The following is a 16051-nucleotide window of genomic DNA, read 5'->3' on the forward strand; positions in this document are numbered from 1 at the left end:
GGGGTGGGCGCGCGCAGCGCGCCGTGCCAAAAACACTTGCGACTTACGTGTTTAATCAACTTTCTCAGCCTGTATCTCCGAAACTATTTGAGTCCGGCCCTTATATATATATATATATATATATATATATGAAATGACTCGGGAAGACATCCCCAACAACATATTTAAAAATGAAGCAAATCGGAGAGGAGGCCCCTTTTATGCATAATTACCACCAGATTTAATCAGAACCAATTTAAAATACATGGTGCAAGTAAATTCGAAATATCTTTAAAATTGACAAAGTTGGTTATAATATTTTATTACAAGTATGTTGTAACTTTTAAAGTATTCAACTATACATATAATAAAGGAAAAACACTAGAAACTATTCTAATTGTAAAACACATGGCGTAAACACACGCGTGTTATATTGCATTTATATTGATGTTATATATTGTTATACTTTGTAATTAATTAATTAATGAGACATGACGTGTCCGATGTATGAAATAAATTCTTTCATCATTTCGGGACACACTTCAGTCCACTTGTTTGTGATCGATCGCTTGTGACAAGAGCAATTGACGAAGTTCGGCAACGGGACCCGAATAAAACGACCAACGGTAATTTAGGCCAACGACCGCCTAGAAGAGATGAGGACGGGTCAAGCTGAAGGCGGGAGATGTGGGATCAGTTACCTGAGCTGATATTAACACAGATATTCGGCCATCTCGATCGCGCCGATCGCGCCAGCGTCAGCCAGGTCTGCCGGTCATGGAATCGCTCGCTGTCCTCACCCGTGCTCTGGCGATCCGTCACAGTCCTCATCGATCGCGATCTGCGTGGCGACTTTCCACTAGCAGGAGAGCTAGCCGTAAGACAATTTTCCGTCATCCACGAGAGTTTCTTCCCGGCGAATTTAACTTAATTGAGTCACGGTAGAATTTAAGATAGAGCAAAATCGAAAGTGTAAGCTTGAAGAACAAAATACAGCTCGAGAAGAAACCAATCCACTTTGGAAAATAGAGGCAAAGGATGGGAATAAATATTTCGGTAGTGAAAAGACACTCGCTCTGTAATACAATATTTTTATAAAATTAAACTTTCTCGAAGAATCTGTCGAGGAGTCCTCATCGATCTCCGGTCTAATCGTCGCTTCGAAAACTACCCTTATGAAAAAATACACTCAATCATACATTGACGGTCCGAAATAACCATCAAATTGAGTGTAAACCTTCATAATCGAGTGTTTCATGAAGGTTTACACTCAATTTGATGGTTATTTTGGACCGTCAACGTATGATTGAGTGTATTTTTTCATAAGGGTATCCTAACTAGAAATTTTATCATGTCGTACTGCTCGACAGTTATCTGCATAAATGCCGACGTAATATCAATTTATTTATTTACGTTTATTTATTGACAGGCGAAATATGGACAGCATATGCGCAGCCTGGAGCTCGCGTTTTCGCGGCCGTATATTTCGCCAAGGCAGATCAGGATCAGGTACAACACTCAAGCCGAGGCGGGCGCCGATTTTCTTGCATTAGGCATTAATCACGTAATGGTTCACAGAGTACTAAAAAGTGAATTGTTGTACCCGTTCCATCGTACAAAAGTACAGGAATTAAATGCCAGAGATCACCATGCCAGAGTGAATTTCTGTCGCTGGCTTCTACAAAATAATGAAGCCGATGAAAACTTTCTGGCTAATATTATGTGGACCGACGAATCATTATTTACGCGCACTGGTCTATTTAATTGTCACAACGAACATTATTATGATGTTATAAATCCACGCGTGACCCGCACGCGTAGCTTCCAACATAGATGGAAGCTAAACTTCTGGGCAGGTATTTTGGGAGACAGAGTTATCGGTCCTACTCTTTCGTGCAATATATTGGTTGAGTTTGTTTGCATATATGTCTATTGTTTCGCAATTATTTTCAGTTTATTGAGTTCACGTATTTAGTTAGATGTTATGCGTCTTGTATCTTATGTATAACGTCTTTTTTAAGTTTAAGTTACATTTGTGAGCGCTAGATAGATGGCGCAGAGAGAAGAAAGTAGTAGAAGTCTTTCGTCAGCGCACGAACGAACGTCGTTGTAAGCCACGTATTCAGTATCCAAATAAATATTAAATCTAAACCTTAAACAGTGTGAAAGGTCAATTAATACGTGCCGAGCACCAGTCCTCGCATGAGGACACTACATACTTTGGTCCTTCGAGCCGGATACATCTGAAAAGGCGGCGCAAGTTCGTGCCCCTAACCTCGAAGCAACGATCCGCGTACGAAATCACAAAGACTCGTTCGCGCATGTGTGGCGCTACCAGGAGAGTTGCCATCTTATCGTGCACCTCGCCGCACGCGATTGAGGTTAGACGAAAGACACGATCGTTCCGAGAGTGAATTTGCATATTAGCCTCTCGTGAACATTAGACATACCCGAGTGGTAGGCATTGTCGAGCAAGTGACGGTCTCAACGTCACACAACAACAATGACCGACGCAGCAGGGAATCTAAGGGCATTCAAGGCCACACGCAAGCAAGTAAAGGGAAGTCTCACGCGAGTCAGTACATACTTAGCCGGGTTAAGCGTTCCAGACGTATCAATAATTGAGTTGCGTCAGCGTTTACGAAAGGCAAGTGAGCTGTGGGGATCTTTCAATGAAGCACAAGCAGCGATCGAACAACTCGAGCCCGAGGAAGCTAACGAGCCGATTCACCTCGCGGAAAGAAACACATTCGAGAGCAGATATTTCGCAGTCACCGTTGAGCTGGAAACTTTGATCGAGGAGAAGAGCGCAGCCGAAAGGGCAGCTCAAGCATCCCGCCAAATTAATATAACGACAGATACATCAAGTCATAGAGAGGGCACGCCCACTTCGCAGGCAAGTACTATTCCAAACGAACACTTAAAATTACCGCGTGTTACGTTGCCTACTTGTTAAGACTTTTCATTAAATAGAATTCAATTCCCTTCGATCTTCGTCTCACATCTCTGTCTCCTTCTCTCCATCTATAAATAGCGTTCACCGAATTCACCTCACCTTCATTTAAACCCGCGTCATGTTTACACGTTTTTCTTTCGGCGTTTGCTCCACCGCGCGCACCTCTTCCCTCGGCGCGTCAGCTGACTCTACACATACAGCGTTAGTTGAAATCAGTCCGTTGCTCTCGATCGACTTCTGTCCGAGACAACGCTCCGTCATCTACTCTAAGTGTAATCGACGTTATAAGTATAATTATAATCTGAAAATAAACTCAGTGAATCTTCATCTAATCGGAGTAGTAGAAATTGAACTCATTGTGCGTGCACCGATCCTACGTAACTCTAAACATTTAAGGTCCTTCGAGCCGGATCTTCTTCGGACGATCCTCGTCACCTTTTCGGATCGCTCATCGCCCTAACTCGCGCTCTTGCTTTCTCGTCGCGCGTGATCGGTCTCTCGTGCTCTTATAAGACTTTTCTCTTTCCTTCTCAATCAAGCAGTGAACAATACGATTGGTGAAAACCTTCACGCGGCATTTCGCAACTAGTACCAATTATTCTCTAACCGCTAATTCGAATTAAGTGATATCAGTGTTCTTGTCACCTTGTGAGTCACCAGTTCACGATGTCAACAACTTTCGGAGCAGTCATCGAGAAACAAAACAATTTGTTCGGCCTTATCTCTCGAGCACTTGCCAATGCAAAAAAGAAAGGAGAGGAAAAGCTTAATTCTCATAATCTCGACGCTCGCATCAAGTCTCTCGATAGTTATTGGGAACGATTCCAGGACAATCACGATACTCTGGTTGGCGCTCGAACGGAGGAAACACGTAAGCTTCCCTATTTCGCAGATGACCTTTACGCGACCTGCGAAGAGGCTTATTTCAGTTCGCGAGCCGGTATCTTCATGCTCCGTGAATTTCTTTCCACTCAGTTATCCCAATCAGGTAGCGCTAAAGCTCAATCAAGCATGGGTCGAGCCTTACCGAAGATCAGCTTGCCTAAATTTTCTGGCGAATACCAGGAGTGGCCGCCCTTTCGCGATCTCTTTAAATCGATGGTGATCTTCAACACCGAGATAGCTGCGGTAGAGAAGCTACATTATTTAAAGTCGCAAGTAACCGGAGAAGCCGCTCGACACATCGCTAACATTCCGGTGACCTCAGAGAGTTTTGAACGCGCGTGGAGTGCTCTCACCGACCGATATGAAAACAAACGCGTCATTGCAACGACTAATCTCGACCGTTTGTTTAACCTCAAGCCAATTACACAAAAATCAAGCACGGAGTTAAAATTATTGCTCTCCACCACCAGAGAGGTATTGGGCGCTTTAGAGTCTCTCGGACTACCAACGAAGTCGTGGGATGTACTCATCGTTTACTTCGTCACTCGGCGCCTCGACGCGAAGACCCTTGAAGCCTGGGAGCTTGATCTGGGAACATCGCAGAAACTCGCAACCTTAGCCCAACTGGAAACCTTTTTGGAAGGAAGGATTCGAGCCCTCGAGTCCGTTCAATCCCGCTCTCTTGGCACGACAACCTCATCGCCGAAGTCGAGCAGCAAATCCAAACCGTCAGCTCGCTCTCACGCCACTGCCGTCAATCAATCTGGCTGTTCCTACTGTGGTGCCTCTCATTATATTGCATCGTGCTCGGAATTTTCAGCCAAACCATTATTGGAGCGGCAGAATCTCGTGTCTCAAAAGTCACTCTGCTTTAATTGTTTAGGCTCACACAAATTAAGCGAGTGTCGATCTTTAAAACGATGTCGAAAATGCAAGGGTCAGCATCACACCTTGCTTCATCGGGACGCAGCAGTGCCCTCCACGACAACATCCGTCGCAGGTACTTCTACGGACACAGCTTCCACGAGTTCACCGAAGACCACGTCATCAGCCCCCTTATCAACGTTAACGGCCTTGTACTCACATTCTGCTGCCGCTCTTCAAAACCACTCTCGAGTGTTGTTGGCTACCGCCTCTGTCACTCTCATCAACGAGAAGGGAGATAGCGTAAAGGCAAGAGCTCTCTTGGATCAAGGATCTGAGATATCACTTATCCGGGAGTCACTCGTACAGCTATTACAGCTTCCGCGCGCACGTTCATCTGTTTCAATTATGGGTGTAGGCGCTCACAATATCGGTACCTCAAGGGGCGTCGTGACTGTGAAACTTCGATCACGCTACGACCCGTCAATGGAAATTGCAGTTTCGACGTTCATAATTCCAAAGCTCACGGGCCGCATACCCTCAAGTCCTGTTACGACTTCATGGAAGCATCTTAACGACCTGCAGTTGGCTGATCCGGACTTCGCTACACCAGGTTCAATAGACATCATCCTCGGAGCCGATATCTACGGTTCCTTGCTACTCGGCGACATTAAACGCGACCCGTTTAATTCACTCGTCGCTCAAAATACCACATTGGGCTGGATCGTGTCAGGGCCGCTTAACTCTTCGTCATCATCGTCTCGCACAGTTTCAATCCTCTCCTGCGGCACTCCTTCCGACCTCGATCTTCACGATACGTTACAAAAATTCTGGGAACAAGAGGATGTCACATCGATCACATCCTCCTTCATCACTCCGGAAGAGCAAGCGTGTGAAGATCATTTTCGTACCACGCATTCTCGGGATGACACCGGTCGATATATTGTTCGGTTGCCCTTCCGATCAACCTCCACTCAACTCGGCTCTTCTCTAACAGCAGCTCAACGATCCTTCGCGAGAGTCCGTCAACGCATTCTCCGTGACGAGGCTTTCGGGAAGCTCTACTCCGAGTTCATGGAAGAGTATGCAAATTTAGGCCATATGACACCGATCTCGTCTTCATCTCACCACGGCAGCACATCGGTTTTCCTGCCTCATCACGGGGTTTTGCGTGAAGCCAGCTCGACTACTAAGTTGCGCGTCGTCTTCAATGGATCAGCACGCACCACCTCCGGAATCTCACTCAATGACTGCCTACACGCCGGTCCGAAGCTTCAACTCGATCTCGACGCAGTCATCTTGCGCTGAAGAATGCACGCTTTCGCATTTGCCGCCGACATCGAGAAGATGTATCGGCAGATCGTGATACATCCTGATGATCGACAGTATCAGCAGATTCTCTGGAGCTCCACGGATTCACCTCGCAGTTATCAACTCTGCACCGTAACGTATGGATTGACTTGTGCACCTTACCTGGCCCTGCGAGTTCTTCAGCAACTCGCTACGGATGAAGAACACCTCCACCCGCAAGTTGCCAACATCGTGCGAACAGCGATTTACGTGGACGATATTCTCTCAGGTGCCGATAATCTGCAAGAGGCACAAGTCAAGGTCCTTCAGTTAGTCGAGCTCCTCAAGGCGGGCGGCTTCAAGCTGCAGAAGTGGTCAGCCAACTACGATACATTCTTCAAAATCTCTCGGCTTCCACAACGAGCTCGTCAACTCTCGAGCTTCATTCCGAAGCTCGAACGCTTGGACTTACGTGGCACCCAGCGTCCGATTCCTTTCAGTTCCACGTCAACAACTCCGCACCAATCAGCAAGCTCACCAAACGATCAATCCTCTCTCGAATAGCTCAGCTATTTGATCCTCTCGGTTGGCTCGCTCCTCTTACTATCATCGGCAAGATATTTATTCAACAGCTTTGGAGGTCAAACCTGGAATGGGATGATCCGTTGCCACCACCTCTCGAGCTCCACTGGATTCAGTTTGAGGAGGAGCTAAGAAGTGTTTCTGAGTATTCGATTCCTCGCTGGCTCGGCACCTCATCCAATCCTCAAGGTCTCGAATTTCATGGATTTGCGGACGCCTCTCAGGACGCTCTTGGCGCGGTGCTCTACCTGCGCACTCCGGTCAACTCCGCGGACGCTGAGGTCAATCTTCTAGTCGCAAAAAGCAAAGTCGCGCCTCTGAAGAAGCAGACCATTCCTCGCCTCGAACTAGCCGCAGCGGTACTTCTCTCGCGTCTCATGGCGCGCATTCGGATTATCCTTCAACTTCAAGGCATTCCGGTTCATCTATGGGTCGACTCCAGTGTCAGTTTAGCTTGGATTCGTGGTCATCCTTCACAGTGGCAAGAGTTCGTAGCTAATCGAGTCGCAGTGATTTAGGAGCTCGTTCCAGACGCTTGTTGGCATCACGTCGCCGGTACCGAAAATCCAGCCGACTGCGTCTCTCGTGGACTCTCCAAGGCAGCTTCAAGCTCATTCCTTATGGTGGCATGACCCAGCTTGGCTTCAAGGCCCGTCAGCCGGGTGGCCATCTACCTTTCCGCCGATTTCCGCCGATGTGAATCTCGAAGAAAGACGACACAAAGGGGTTCTAGCTGTTACGGTGAGTCCGCCTCTGTCATACTGGACACTCATTGACAGCTTTTCCAGCCTCGATCATCTTCTTCGTATCACCGCTTGGGTCCAGCGCAGTGCCGCCATTTTCAAGAAGGTCAATCATCATTCAACCAACACTCTGCATCCCGAAGAACTTCTTCACGCTCGAACCTTCTGGCTCAAGGAGACGCAACGCGCTTATTTTAGTCAGGAATTAAAATCTTTCTCAAAGACAGCGCCATTGTCAAGGTCACATCCACTCCTGAAATTATCTCCCTTCGTCGACACTTAGGGAATTCTTCGCGTCGGAGGACGATTGAAGAACTCGCTGCTCGATCCTGACGTGAAACATCCTGCTATCCTTCCTCGTGATTCTCCATTCTCTCGTCTTGTCATTGCAGATATCCATCATCGAACGCTGCATGGCGGAACTCAGATTGTTTTAGCTACCTTGCGAAGGTACTACTGGATACTCGGAGGACGCGCCCCAGTCAGCTCATACATTCGCCGCTGCGTTCGCTGTGCACGACATCGCGCAGCAACAGCTCAGGAGATGATGGGCTCACTTCCTTCATCGCGCGTCACACCTACGCGCCCCTTCTTGCATTCAGGCGTTGACTACACGGGACCTTACACGCTTCGAACTTGGCGAGGTTGAGCATCCCGGACATACAAGGCTTATTTAATCGTGTTCGTCTGCTTTGCCACCTCCGCAGTGCACCTCGACCTTGCGACCGATTATTCGACTCAAGGTTTCCTAGCAGCATATCGACGATTCATCGCCCGACGAGGACGATGCGCCACTATCACAAGTGATTGCGGAACCAATTTCGTTGGAGCAGACGCGGAACTCCGCCGCTTATTCAGCTCTGCTTCGAAGGATGCCGCGGAACTCGCTCATTTGTTAGCCGCTGACGGAACGGAGTGGAAATTCAATCCTCCCTCCGCTCCACATTTTGGAGGCAAATGGGAAGCCGCTGTCAAATCCGCAAAATTCCATCTCAGACGACTGCTAGGTACCACAGTTCTTACCTATGAAGAGTTCATCACTCTCCTCACTCAAGTCGAAGCCGTGCTGAACTCTCGACCAATCAGCACGCTGTCCGACGACCCTGACGACGTCAGCGCGCTCACTCCGGCTCACTTCCTTATCGGCGAGCCACTTATTCTGCTGCCTGAACCGCCACTCGATGATGTGCCAACCTCTCGCCTATCTCGCTGGCAACTCATCCGACAATTGACGGACAGATTCTGGACTCGGTGGTCAACGGAGTACCTGCAACGCTTACAAACCAGGAACAAGTGGCATCTCTCTACCAGGCCATTGCAAATCGGCGATCTCGTCCTAGTTCTTGACGAGCGATTCCCTCCTGCCAAATGGCCTCTCGCACGCGTAATCGCCACCCATCCGGGGTCTGACGGCCTTGTACGCGTAGTCACCGTTCGAACCGCCGCTTCAGAATTTAAAAGGCCGATCGTGAAGCTCTGTCCACTTCCTATCGAACGTTAACGCAATATCGCGCTCTTCAGCTTCAATGTGTTACTATCAATACTCTGTCCCAATTTCATCAGCAATCTCATCGTTTCTGTCCTGTCTCATGGTCACTCTTACCCTCCTGCTCATCATTCAGTTTACTCATTGCGCTCCATTTCCTTATAGATGTTAATGTTATCAGCGACGTCTACCACGCCCCTGAAGCGGGCGGTAATGTTAAGACTTTTCATTAAATAGAATTCAATTCCCTTCGATCTTCGTCTCACATCTCTGTCTCCTTCTCTCCATCTATAAATAGCGTTCACCGAATTCACCTCACCTTCATTTAAACCCGCGTCATGTTTACACGTTTTTCTTTCGGCGTTTGCTCCACCGCGCGCACCTCTTCCCTCGGCGCGTCAGCTGACTCTACACATACAGCGTTAGTTGAAATCAGTCCGTTGCTCTCGATCGACTTCTGTCCGAGACAACGCTCCGTCATCTACTCTAAGTGTAATCGACGTTATAAGTATAATTATAATCTGAAAATAAACTCAGTGAATCTTCATCTAATCGGAGTAGTAGAAATTGAACTCATTGTGCGTGCACCGATCCTACGTAACTCTAAACATTTATACTTTTCAGGAAAATTTGAGGAATGGATTCCCTTTAGAAATATGTTTACAAGCATGATCCATGAAAATACGACGCTGCCTAACGTACAAAAAATGCAGTATCTTTTGTCGGCTTTGACGCATGAAGCCAAGGACATTATTAGTTCTCTGGAGGCATCGGACGCGAATTATAGTGAGGCCTGGAAAATGCTTAAGGACAGGTACAATGACGACAGCTTAATAATACAGAAGCACGTCAAAGCATTGTTCGAGCAGCCTATGCTTACAAAGGAGAATTATTTCGAGTTACGGCAGTTGTTAGATAATATGCTCAAACATATACGAGCACTCAAGGCATTGAAGAGGCCGACACATCAGTGGGACGATCTCTTAATCCATCTAGTAACAAGTAGAATGGATCCCATCACGAACAAGGAGTGGGAAACCACCATCAAGAGAGGTGAAATGCCTACCTTCAATCAATTGACGGAGTTTCTAACACAACGATGCCGAGCATTGGAAGCGTCATCTCGAAGTCAGCGGACTGCGTTCAATATGCAGAAGGTGAATAAATCAGACAAAAATAAAGGCACAACGGTGCACGTGGCGACAACAAACATCATGTGTGCTTATTGCGCAAAGGGAGACCATCCTATTTTCAAATGCGCTAGTTACCTGGATCTAGAGGTGGATCAGCGTATAAAGGAAGCGAAGTCTCGTAAGTTGTGTTTAAATTGTCTCAAAGCAGCGTCTCACCAGGCGAAGCAATGCACTTCGGGATCCTGTCGAAAATGCCATAAACGACACAACACGTTGCTCCATTTGGAACAAACAACTACGCAGCTTGAATCGGATTCCAAGAAGACATCTACGCCCCCGGATAAAGAAGGCGTGATATCCACAACGGTGAATCATGCCTCTATCGGACCAGATAGACAGGTAATTCTCGCGACGGCAGTAATCAACGTCGTGGACATAAGAGGCGCTTTGCAGCCGTGCCGAGCACTCTTGGATAGTGGATCGCAGTCTTGCTTCATCACCTCTAAGTGTGTCAAGAAACTAGGTGTCAAGCAATACGTTACAAACATACCAATCTTTGGCGTGGGCGATTTGGCGACTCAGACACGTGGACTCGCAAAAGTGACAATACAATCAAGGATCAACGGCTTCCAGGCCAAGCTTGATTGCCTAATAATTGAGAAAATAACACAAGATATTCCAGTAAATCGTCTTAACATTCGCAACTTGCAGATCCCGGACGGCATTACATTGGCGGACCCTGAATTCGATCGTCCAGCCGACGTGGATATATTACTCGGTGCAGAAATCTTCTTGGACTTACTGTGCATTGGAAAGATCAAGCTTTCAAATTGTCAACCAGCTTGGCAGAAAACGCTGCTCGGTTGGGTGGTTTCTGGCAACTTTATGGTTCACGACCAGCCAAGGAATGCGACAATATGCAATCTATCGGTCAACGAGCAACTCAACTCAAGTCTCGCACGCTTTTGGCAGGTCGAGCGTGCGGAGCGACAAAACACGCGAACTCCTGAGGAGCGCATCTGCGAGGAACATTTCGCACAAACCTACAGGCGCAACTCTGAAGGTAGATTCATCGTAACCATGCCAACTAGACCGGAGCTACTGCAGAAGTTAGGTGATTCAAAGGATATTGCACTGAAGAGATTCGTGACTTTGGAACGTAAGTTGAATCGGGATTCTGAGTTGAAGAGAGAGTATACGGAATTTATACACGAGTACTTGAGCTTACATCACATGAGAGAGCTTCAATCGAGCGCAACATTGACTCACAACCCAAGTGTGCAATATTACTTACCACATCATTGCGTGATAAAGGTGTAACGGAGGCGACAGGGGAGGCGCGGCCGATAGAAAGAGACGGCACTACCAGCTGCGCGAGGAAAATCGATAGCGCGCGGTTGCCGCGTCGACGGCGGCCGGCAACGCCGCGCCTACCCCCGCCGCCTCTCCCCGCGCGCCTGCGTCCGGGGGGTATAAAAGCCCCTCCGGAGAAGGCGCTTTAACTCAGTTTTGCCTCGGAGCTCCGAGCGACAACACCGGGCAGTGGGTACCTCCACTGCAGGTATAAGCCGGAGTGAATGGGTGCTCCTGTCTTCGGCTATATACCATTCCGGAGCACACAACGGAGGCTCTACTCCGTCGTGGGCCCCGTCCCGCAGTAGCGTACGCCTAACGGGGTGCTCCTCGGCGTACACATGCTACAATTTTCCTGTGCCGGTCTCCTGTATCCGTCCTGACTCCGTTTCCCCCGTGACGACGGGTACCGCCGTGTCTTGAGGGGACGGAGTAACCCCGCAGTAGCGTACACCTAACGGGGTGCTCCTCGGTGTACAATCACTACTGAAATTCACGCATACCGAGGCGCTGCTCGGGCGTGTTCCTGACCTGACCTAATTCCTTTCCTGATTCCTGACCGGTGTAAAGTCCAGGGGGGAAATATTTGGGTGGGAAAATATTTCTCGTTAGATTTAATATTAAGCTCCGTAGTATTAATCCCGTTACTTTCCTTCCTTAACAGACCAGGGGAGTCCATATAGACATCCTTCCCGTTTGTTGCCAGCATATTATCCGTATCCAGTATATCCCGGTTGCGTACTCTATTAATATCATTATATATATATCTCGATTCCAGTTGCGTATTTTTTGTACACTTTTATAACTTCGTATAACCCTACTGATATTCCTGTATTTCCGATTCATCCGACCGGTCACATTATTTAGTGGTACTCCGTATTCCGATCCGGCCGCGTACTCCTGTACATTGATAATCAGACTAATCCTTTTTCTTTTGTATTTAATCACAGGGCGGACCCATTGTAATACTAATCCATTCCTTTTCTTTTATATTTTGATCACAGGGCGGACCTATTGTAATTTCCTCGATCTCATGTATCCTATCCATGAATAAACTGCGTTCCTATTGTTTTACCGTAACACACCTGTCCGATTTATTTCCGATCTTTCCAAGCGATTACCCCACTAAGCGAAGTAAGATCTTTACCCCCTTTCCTCCCGACGGCCCTGGAGCTGAGCATATTCGGCAAACAGGAGGAACGGGAGGATTCCTTTTACCGACACACAGCACGTCAAACACCGGAACTAGAACACTAACTCTTCCGCCTGTCAATCAGAACCGCGTGTCTGATATTATTTTCCGCGGAGTAATAACGTATTTCGGAGTCCCGTCCGGAATTCAGTACCGGGAAGAGATAGCTCCGTTACAAAGGAGACGAGCGCGACCACAAGACTTATAGTTATTTTCGATGCGTCTAGTCAAACCACAAGCGGAATTTCGTTGAACGATGCTTTACTGGTTGGTCCGGTCTTGCAGCAAGAATTATTCTGTATACTACTTCGATTTAGAAGCTTCGATCTATGCCCTGACCGCTGACATTGCTAAAATGTACAGGCAGGTGCTGCTAAATGAGGCTCAAATCCCTCTACAACGTATCTTATGGCGGGATCAACCAACAGAAGAAATCAAGACTTACGAATTACACTCACATACGGAACCGCACCAGCTTCATTCCTAGCCACCAAGGTCATACAACAACTAGCGAAGATGGAAGAGGAGCGATTCCCCATAGGAGCAAAGATAGCGTGTCGTGACCTTTATGTCGACGACTTAATAACAGGAGCGAACTCAATGGAAGAAGCGTTAGCGATTCGTGCTCAGATAACGGCATTACTCAAGGGTGGAGGTTTCGCACTCAGAAAGTGGACCTCAAATAGCGAAGAACTATTAAAAGGGTTTCCTGAGTCATCCATCAGCAATACAATACTGGAATTGGACAAGGATGGAACTGCTAAAACTCTAGGCATCAAATGGAATCCGTCAAAAGATGTGCTACAATATACGATTGGTGTGCAAGCACCTCAGACAAGCGCTTGCACCAAAAGATCAATGTTATCTAGTATCGCTCAGATATTTGATCCACTTGGACTCGTGGGACCTGTGATCGTGACCGCCAAAATCATGATTCAGAAGCTCTGGAAACTTCAGATTGACTGGGACGAATCGCTGCCCTCGGAGATTTATACAGAGTGGATAAATTACGTCATGAAGATACAAGAGCTCAACGAATTTAAAGTACAACGCAAGGCATTCGTTTATGGAAAAGACGTACAATTCGAGCTTCACGGATTTTGTGACGCAAGCGAGCGAGCTTATGGAGCTTGTATTTATGTACGAAGCATCGATTCTCACGGAGGTATTCAAATGCATTTACTCTGTTCTAAATCTCGCGTGGCTCCTGTCAGAGTGATCACTATTCCGAAATTGGAGCTATGTGGTGCTGAGTTACTTACAAGATTGATGGACAAGGTCAAACATGCGCTAGAGATCGACATAAAAAAATGTTATTATTGGACGGATTCTTCTATAGTGCTGCATTGGATCAAAGCCACTAACAAGAAACTACCTGTTTTCGTGGCTCACAGAGTTGGCGAAATACAGGATCTAAGCGCGGTCGACAGTTGGAATCACGTAGGAAGTAAGGATAACCCAGCCGATTTAGTGTCAAGAGGAGCACATCCGAGAGAAGTGGCTGACTCTCAGCTTTGGTGGAGAGGTCCTTCTTGGCTGCAGGTGAACATCATCGTTCAGCATCATTCAGAGATCGCGGACATGGAGGAAAGTCAACTGAACGAAAACGATACCTCGACGGTTCTGTCAATGCCTATTCAAGCAGATGTCGATCCATTCAGCAAGTTTTCTGAGTTCAAGAAGCTCGTTCGAGTCGCTGCGAGGTGCATACGATTTGCACGCTTCTGTACAAAGAAAAACGAGGCTAAAGCTTCAGGTCCATTGTCGCCCGAAGAAATAGAATGCGCTAGAAAGTGTATAATCAGGAGAGAGCAACGAACAGCGTTCTGTGAGGAGTTACGAGCGTTAAGAAAGGGCATCGAGATGTCACGTAAAAGTAGCGTGAGAGCAATGAATCCTTTTCTCGATGAGGATGACATTTTACGTGTCGGTGGCAGATTGGAGCATTCGGAACTTCATCAGGACGCTAAGCATCCTATACTTTTACCTCATCACTCAAGATTAGCTAAATTAATTATTCAGTATGAGCATAAGAAGAATCTTCACGCTGGAGTTGAGGCGACACTCGCTGCAGTGCGACTTCGATATTGGCCGATCAGGGCGCGCGGAACGGTCAAAGGACTGCTACGCCAGTGCATCACGTGTTTCAAGGCCCGACCACGAATATCGGAGCAAATAATGGGCAACCTTCCGGCGCATAGAGTTGCGACTGCGAGACCATTCAGTTCTACTGGCGTAGACTTTTGTGGTCCCATATTCATCCGCGAAGGAAGACGCAAGAATAGCAAACATATTAAGGCCTACGTTGCAGTATTAGTATGTATGGCCACGAAAGCTGTTCATTTAGAGGTCGTATCGGACCTGAGCACGGACGCCTTTCTTAACGCCTTTAAACGCTTTATCAGTCGCAGAGGAAAACCAAGTGACGTGTTCTCAGACAACGGCACGAACTTTGTCGGTGCCAATCGGGAGCTGGAAGACCTCAGAAAGCTATTCGCTCAAGAAGATCATCAACACAAGATTATTGACGCAACTTCCAGCGAAGGAATAAGATGGCATTTTATCCCTCCCCGAGCGCCACATTTCGGTGGCTTGTGGGAGGCTACAGTTAAATCTTTCAAGGGTCATTTCTACAAAGTAGCTTCAGAAGCCGCACTAACCTTCGAGGAAGCCTCCACACTCGTCACACAAATAGAAGCGATTCTCAATTCGAGACCATTGAACGCTCTCTCATCGGATCCTAATGACTTGAATTATCTGTCCCCAGGTCACTTTCTTGTAGGCAGCTCACTGGTCTCTTACCCTGAGCCAAACTCAGGTTAAAATAAATCGTCTGTCGAGATGGCAGCGGCTGGAGCAGATACGCCAGCATTTCTGGAAACGCTGGTCGCTCGAGTATCTGTCACAATTGCAACGACGTGCCAAACGGCATACTACTCGCGGCGAACAGCTCAAGGTTGGTCAACTGGTGCTATGTAGAGAGGATGGACTGCCGCCGTTGAGATGGATGCTGGGTAGAGTACAGGAAGTCTGTCCCGGCGACGATAACATCATCAGAACAGCTATTGTAAAAACTGCTAGAGGAGTCTTTAAAAGGCCCGCCGTAAAATTAAGCGTACTTCCCATTGAGTCTTCTACGAATCTTAAAGAAGATTAACTATTTCAGATATTTTCATAAGACTGATATACATTATAATTTCTTTTGTTACTTGATTAGAAATCACATTGTTATATGTAAAATGCGATGTTGATGCCCATATAAGGCATCAAGGCGCGCGTATGTTCGTGCAATATATTGGTTGAGTTTGTTTGCATATATGTCTATTGTTTCGCAATTATTTTCAGTTTATTGAGTTCACGTATTTAGTTAGATGTTATGCGTCTTGTATCTTATGTATAACGTCTTTTTTAAGTTTAAGTTACATTTGTGAGCGCTAGATAGATGGCGCAGAGAGAAGAAAGTAGTAGAAGTCTTTCGTCAGCGCACGAACGAACGTCGTTGTAAACCACGTATTCCCCTGCCGAAAATGGTCGATTAAAACCGATTAAGACAAAAAGTAATTCAAATTGATCGGGATTTCTGCACCG

The 16051-nt window shown here is 47.1% G+C and overlaps 4 protein-coding genes across 4 annotated transcripts; all 4 read left to right on the forward strand.

Moving 5' to 3' along the window:
- Positions 1 to 664: 664 nt before the first annotated feature.
- On the forward strand, positions 665 to 2190 carry LOC105557153 (F-box only protein 39-like). The gene is made up of 2 exons (XM_012004321.1): positions 665 to 856; positions 1409 to 2190. Exons 1-2 carry the CDS (start codon positions 665 to 667, stop codon positions 1952 to 1954), a joined length of 738 nt encoding a protein of 245 aa, XP_011859711.1. The 3' UTR covers positions 1955 to 2190.
- Positions 2191 to 3601: 1411 nt separating this feature from the next.
- On the forward strand, positions 3602 to 5992 carry LOC105557154. Its single transcript, XM_012004323.1, has one exon. It carries the CDS (start codon positions 3602 to 3604, stop codon positions 5990 to 5992), a length of 2391 nt encoding a protein of 796 aa, XP_011859713.1.
- Positions 5993 to 9453: 3461 nt separating this feature from the next.
- Positions 9454 to 11238, forward strand: LOC105557155. Its single transcript, XM_012004324.1, has one exon. The coding sequence runs from the start codon at positions 9454 to 9456 to the stop codon at positions 11236 to 11238; it is 1785 nt and encodes a 594-aa protein (XP_011859714.1).
- A 1633-nt stretch (positions 11239 to 12871) lies between these two features.
- On the forward strand, positions 12872 to 15620 carry LOC105557156. Its single transcript, XM_012004325.1, has 2 exons — positions 12872 to 15241; positions 15312 to 15620. The coding sequence occupies exons 1-2, from the start codon at positions 12872 to 12874 to the stop codon at positions 15618 to 15620; spliced, it is 2679 nt and encodes an 892-aa protein (XP_011859715.1).
- The last annotated feature ends 431 nt before the right edge of the window (positions 15621 to 16051 follow it).

This window comes from Vollenhovia emeryi, unplaced genomic scaffold, assembly GCF_000949405.1.
Source record: "Vollenhovia emeryi isolate VEMERY1.0 unplaced genomic scaffold, V.emery_V1.0 DF939590.1, whole genome shotgun sequence".
Lineage (NCBI taxonomy): Eukaryota > Metazoa > Arthropoda > Insecta > Hymenoptera > Formicidae > Vollenhovia > Vollenhovia emeryi.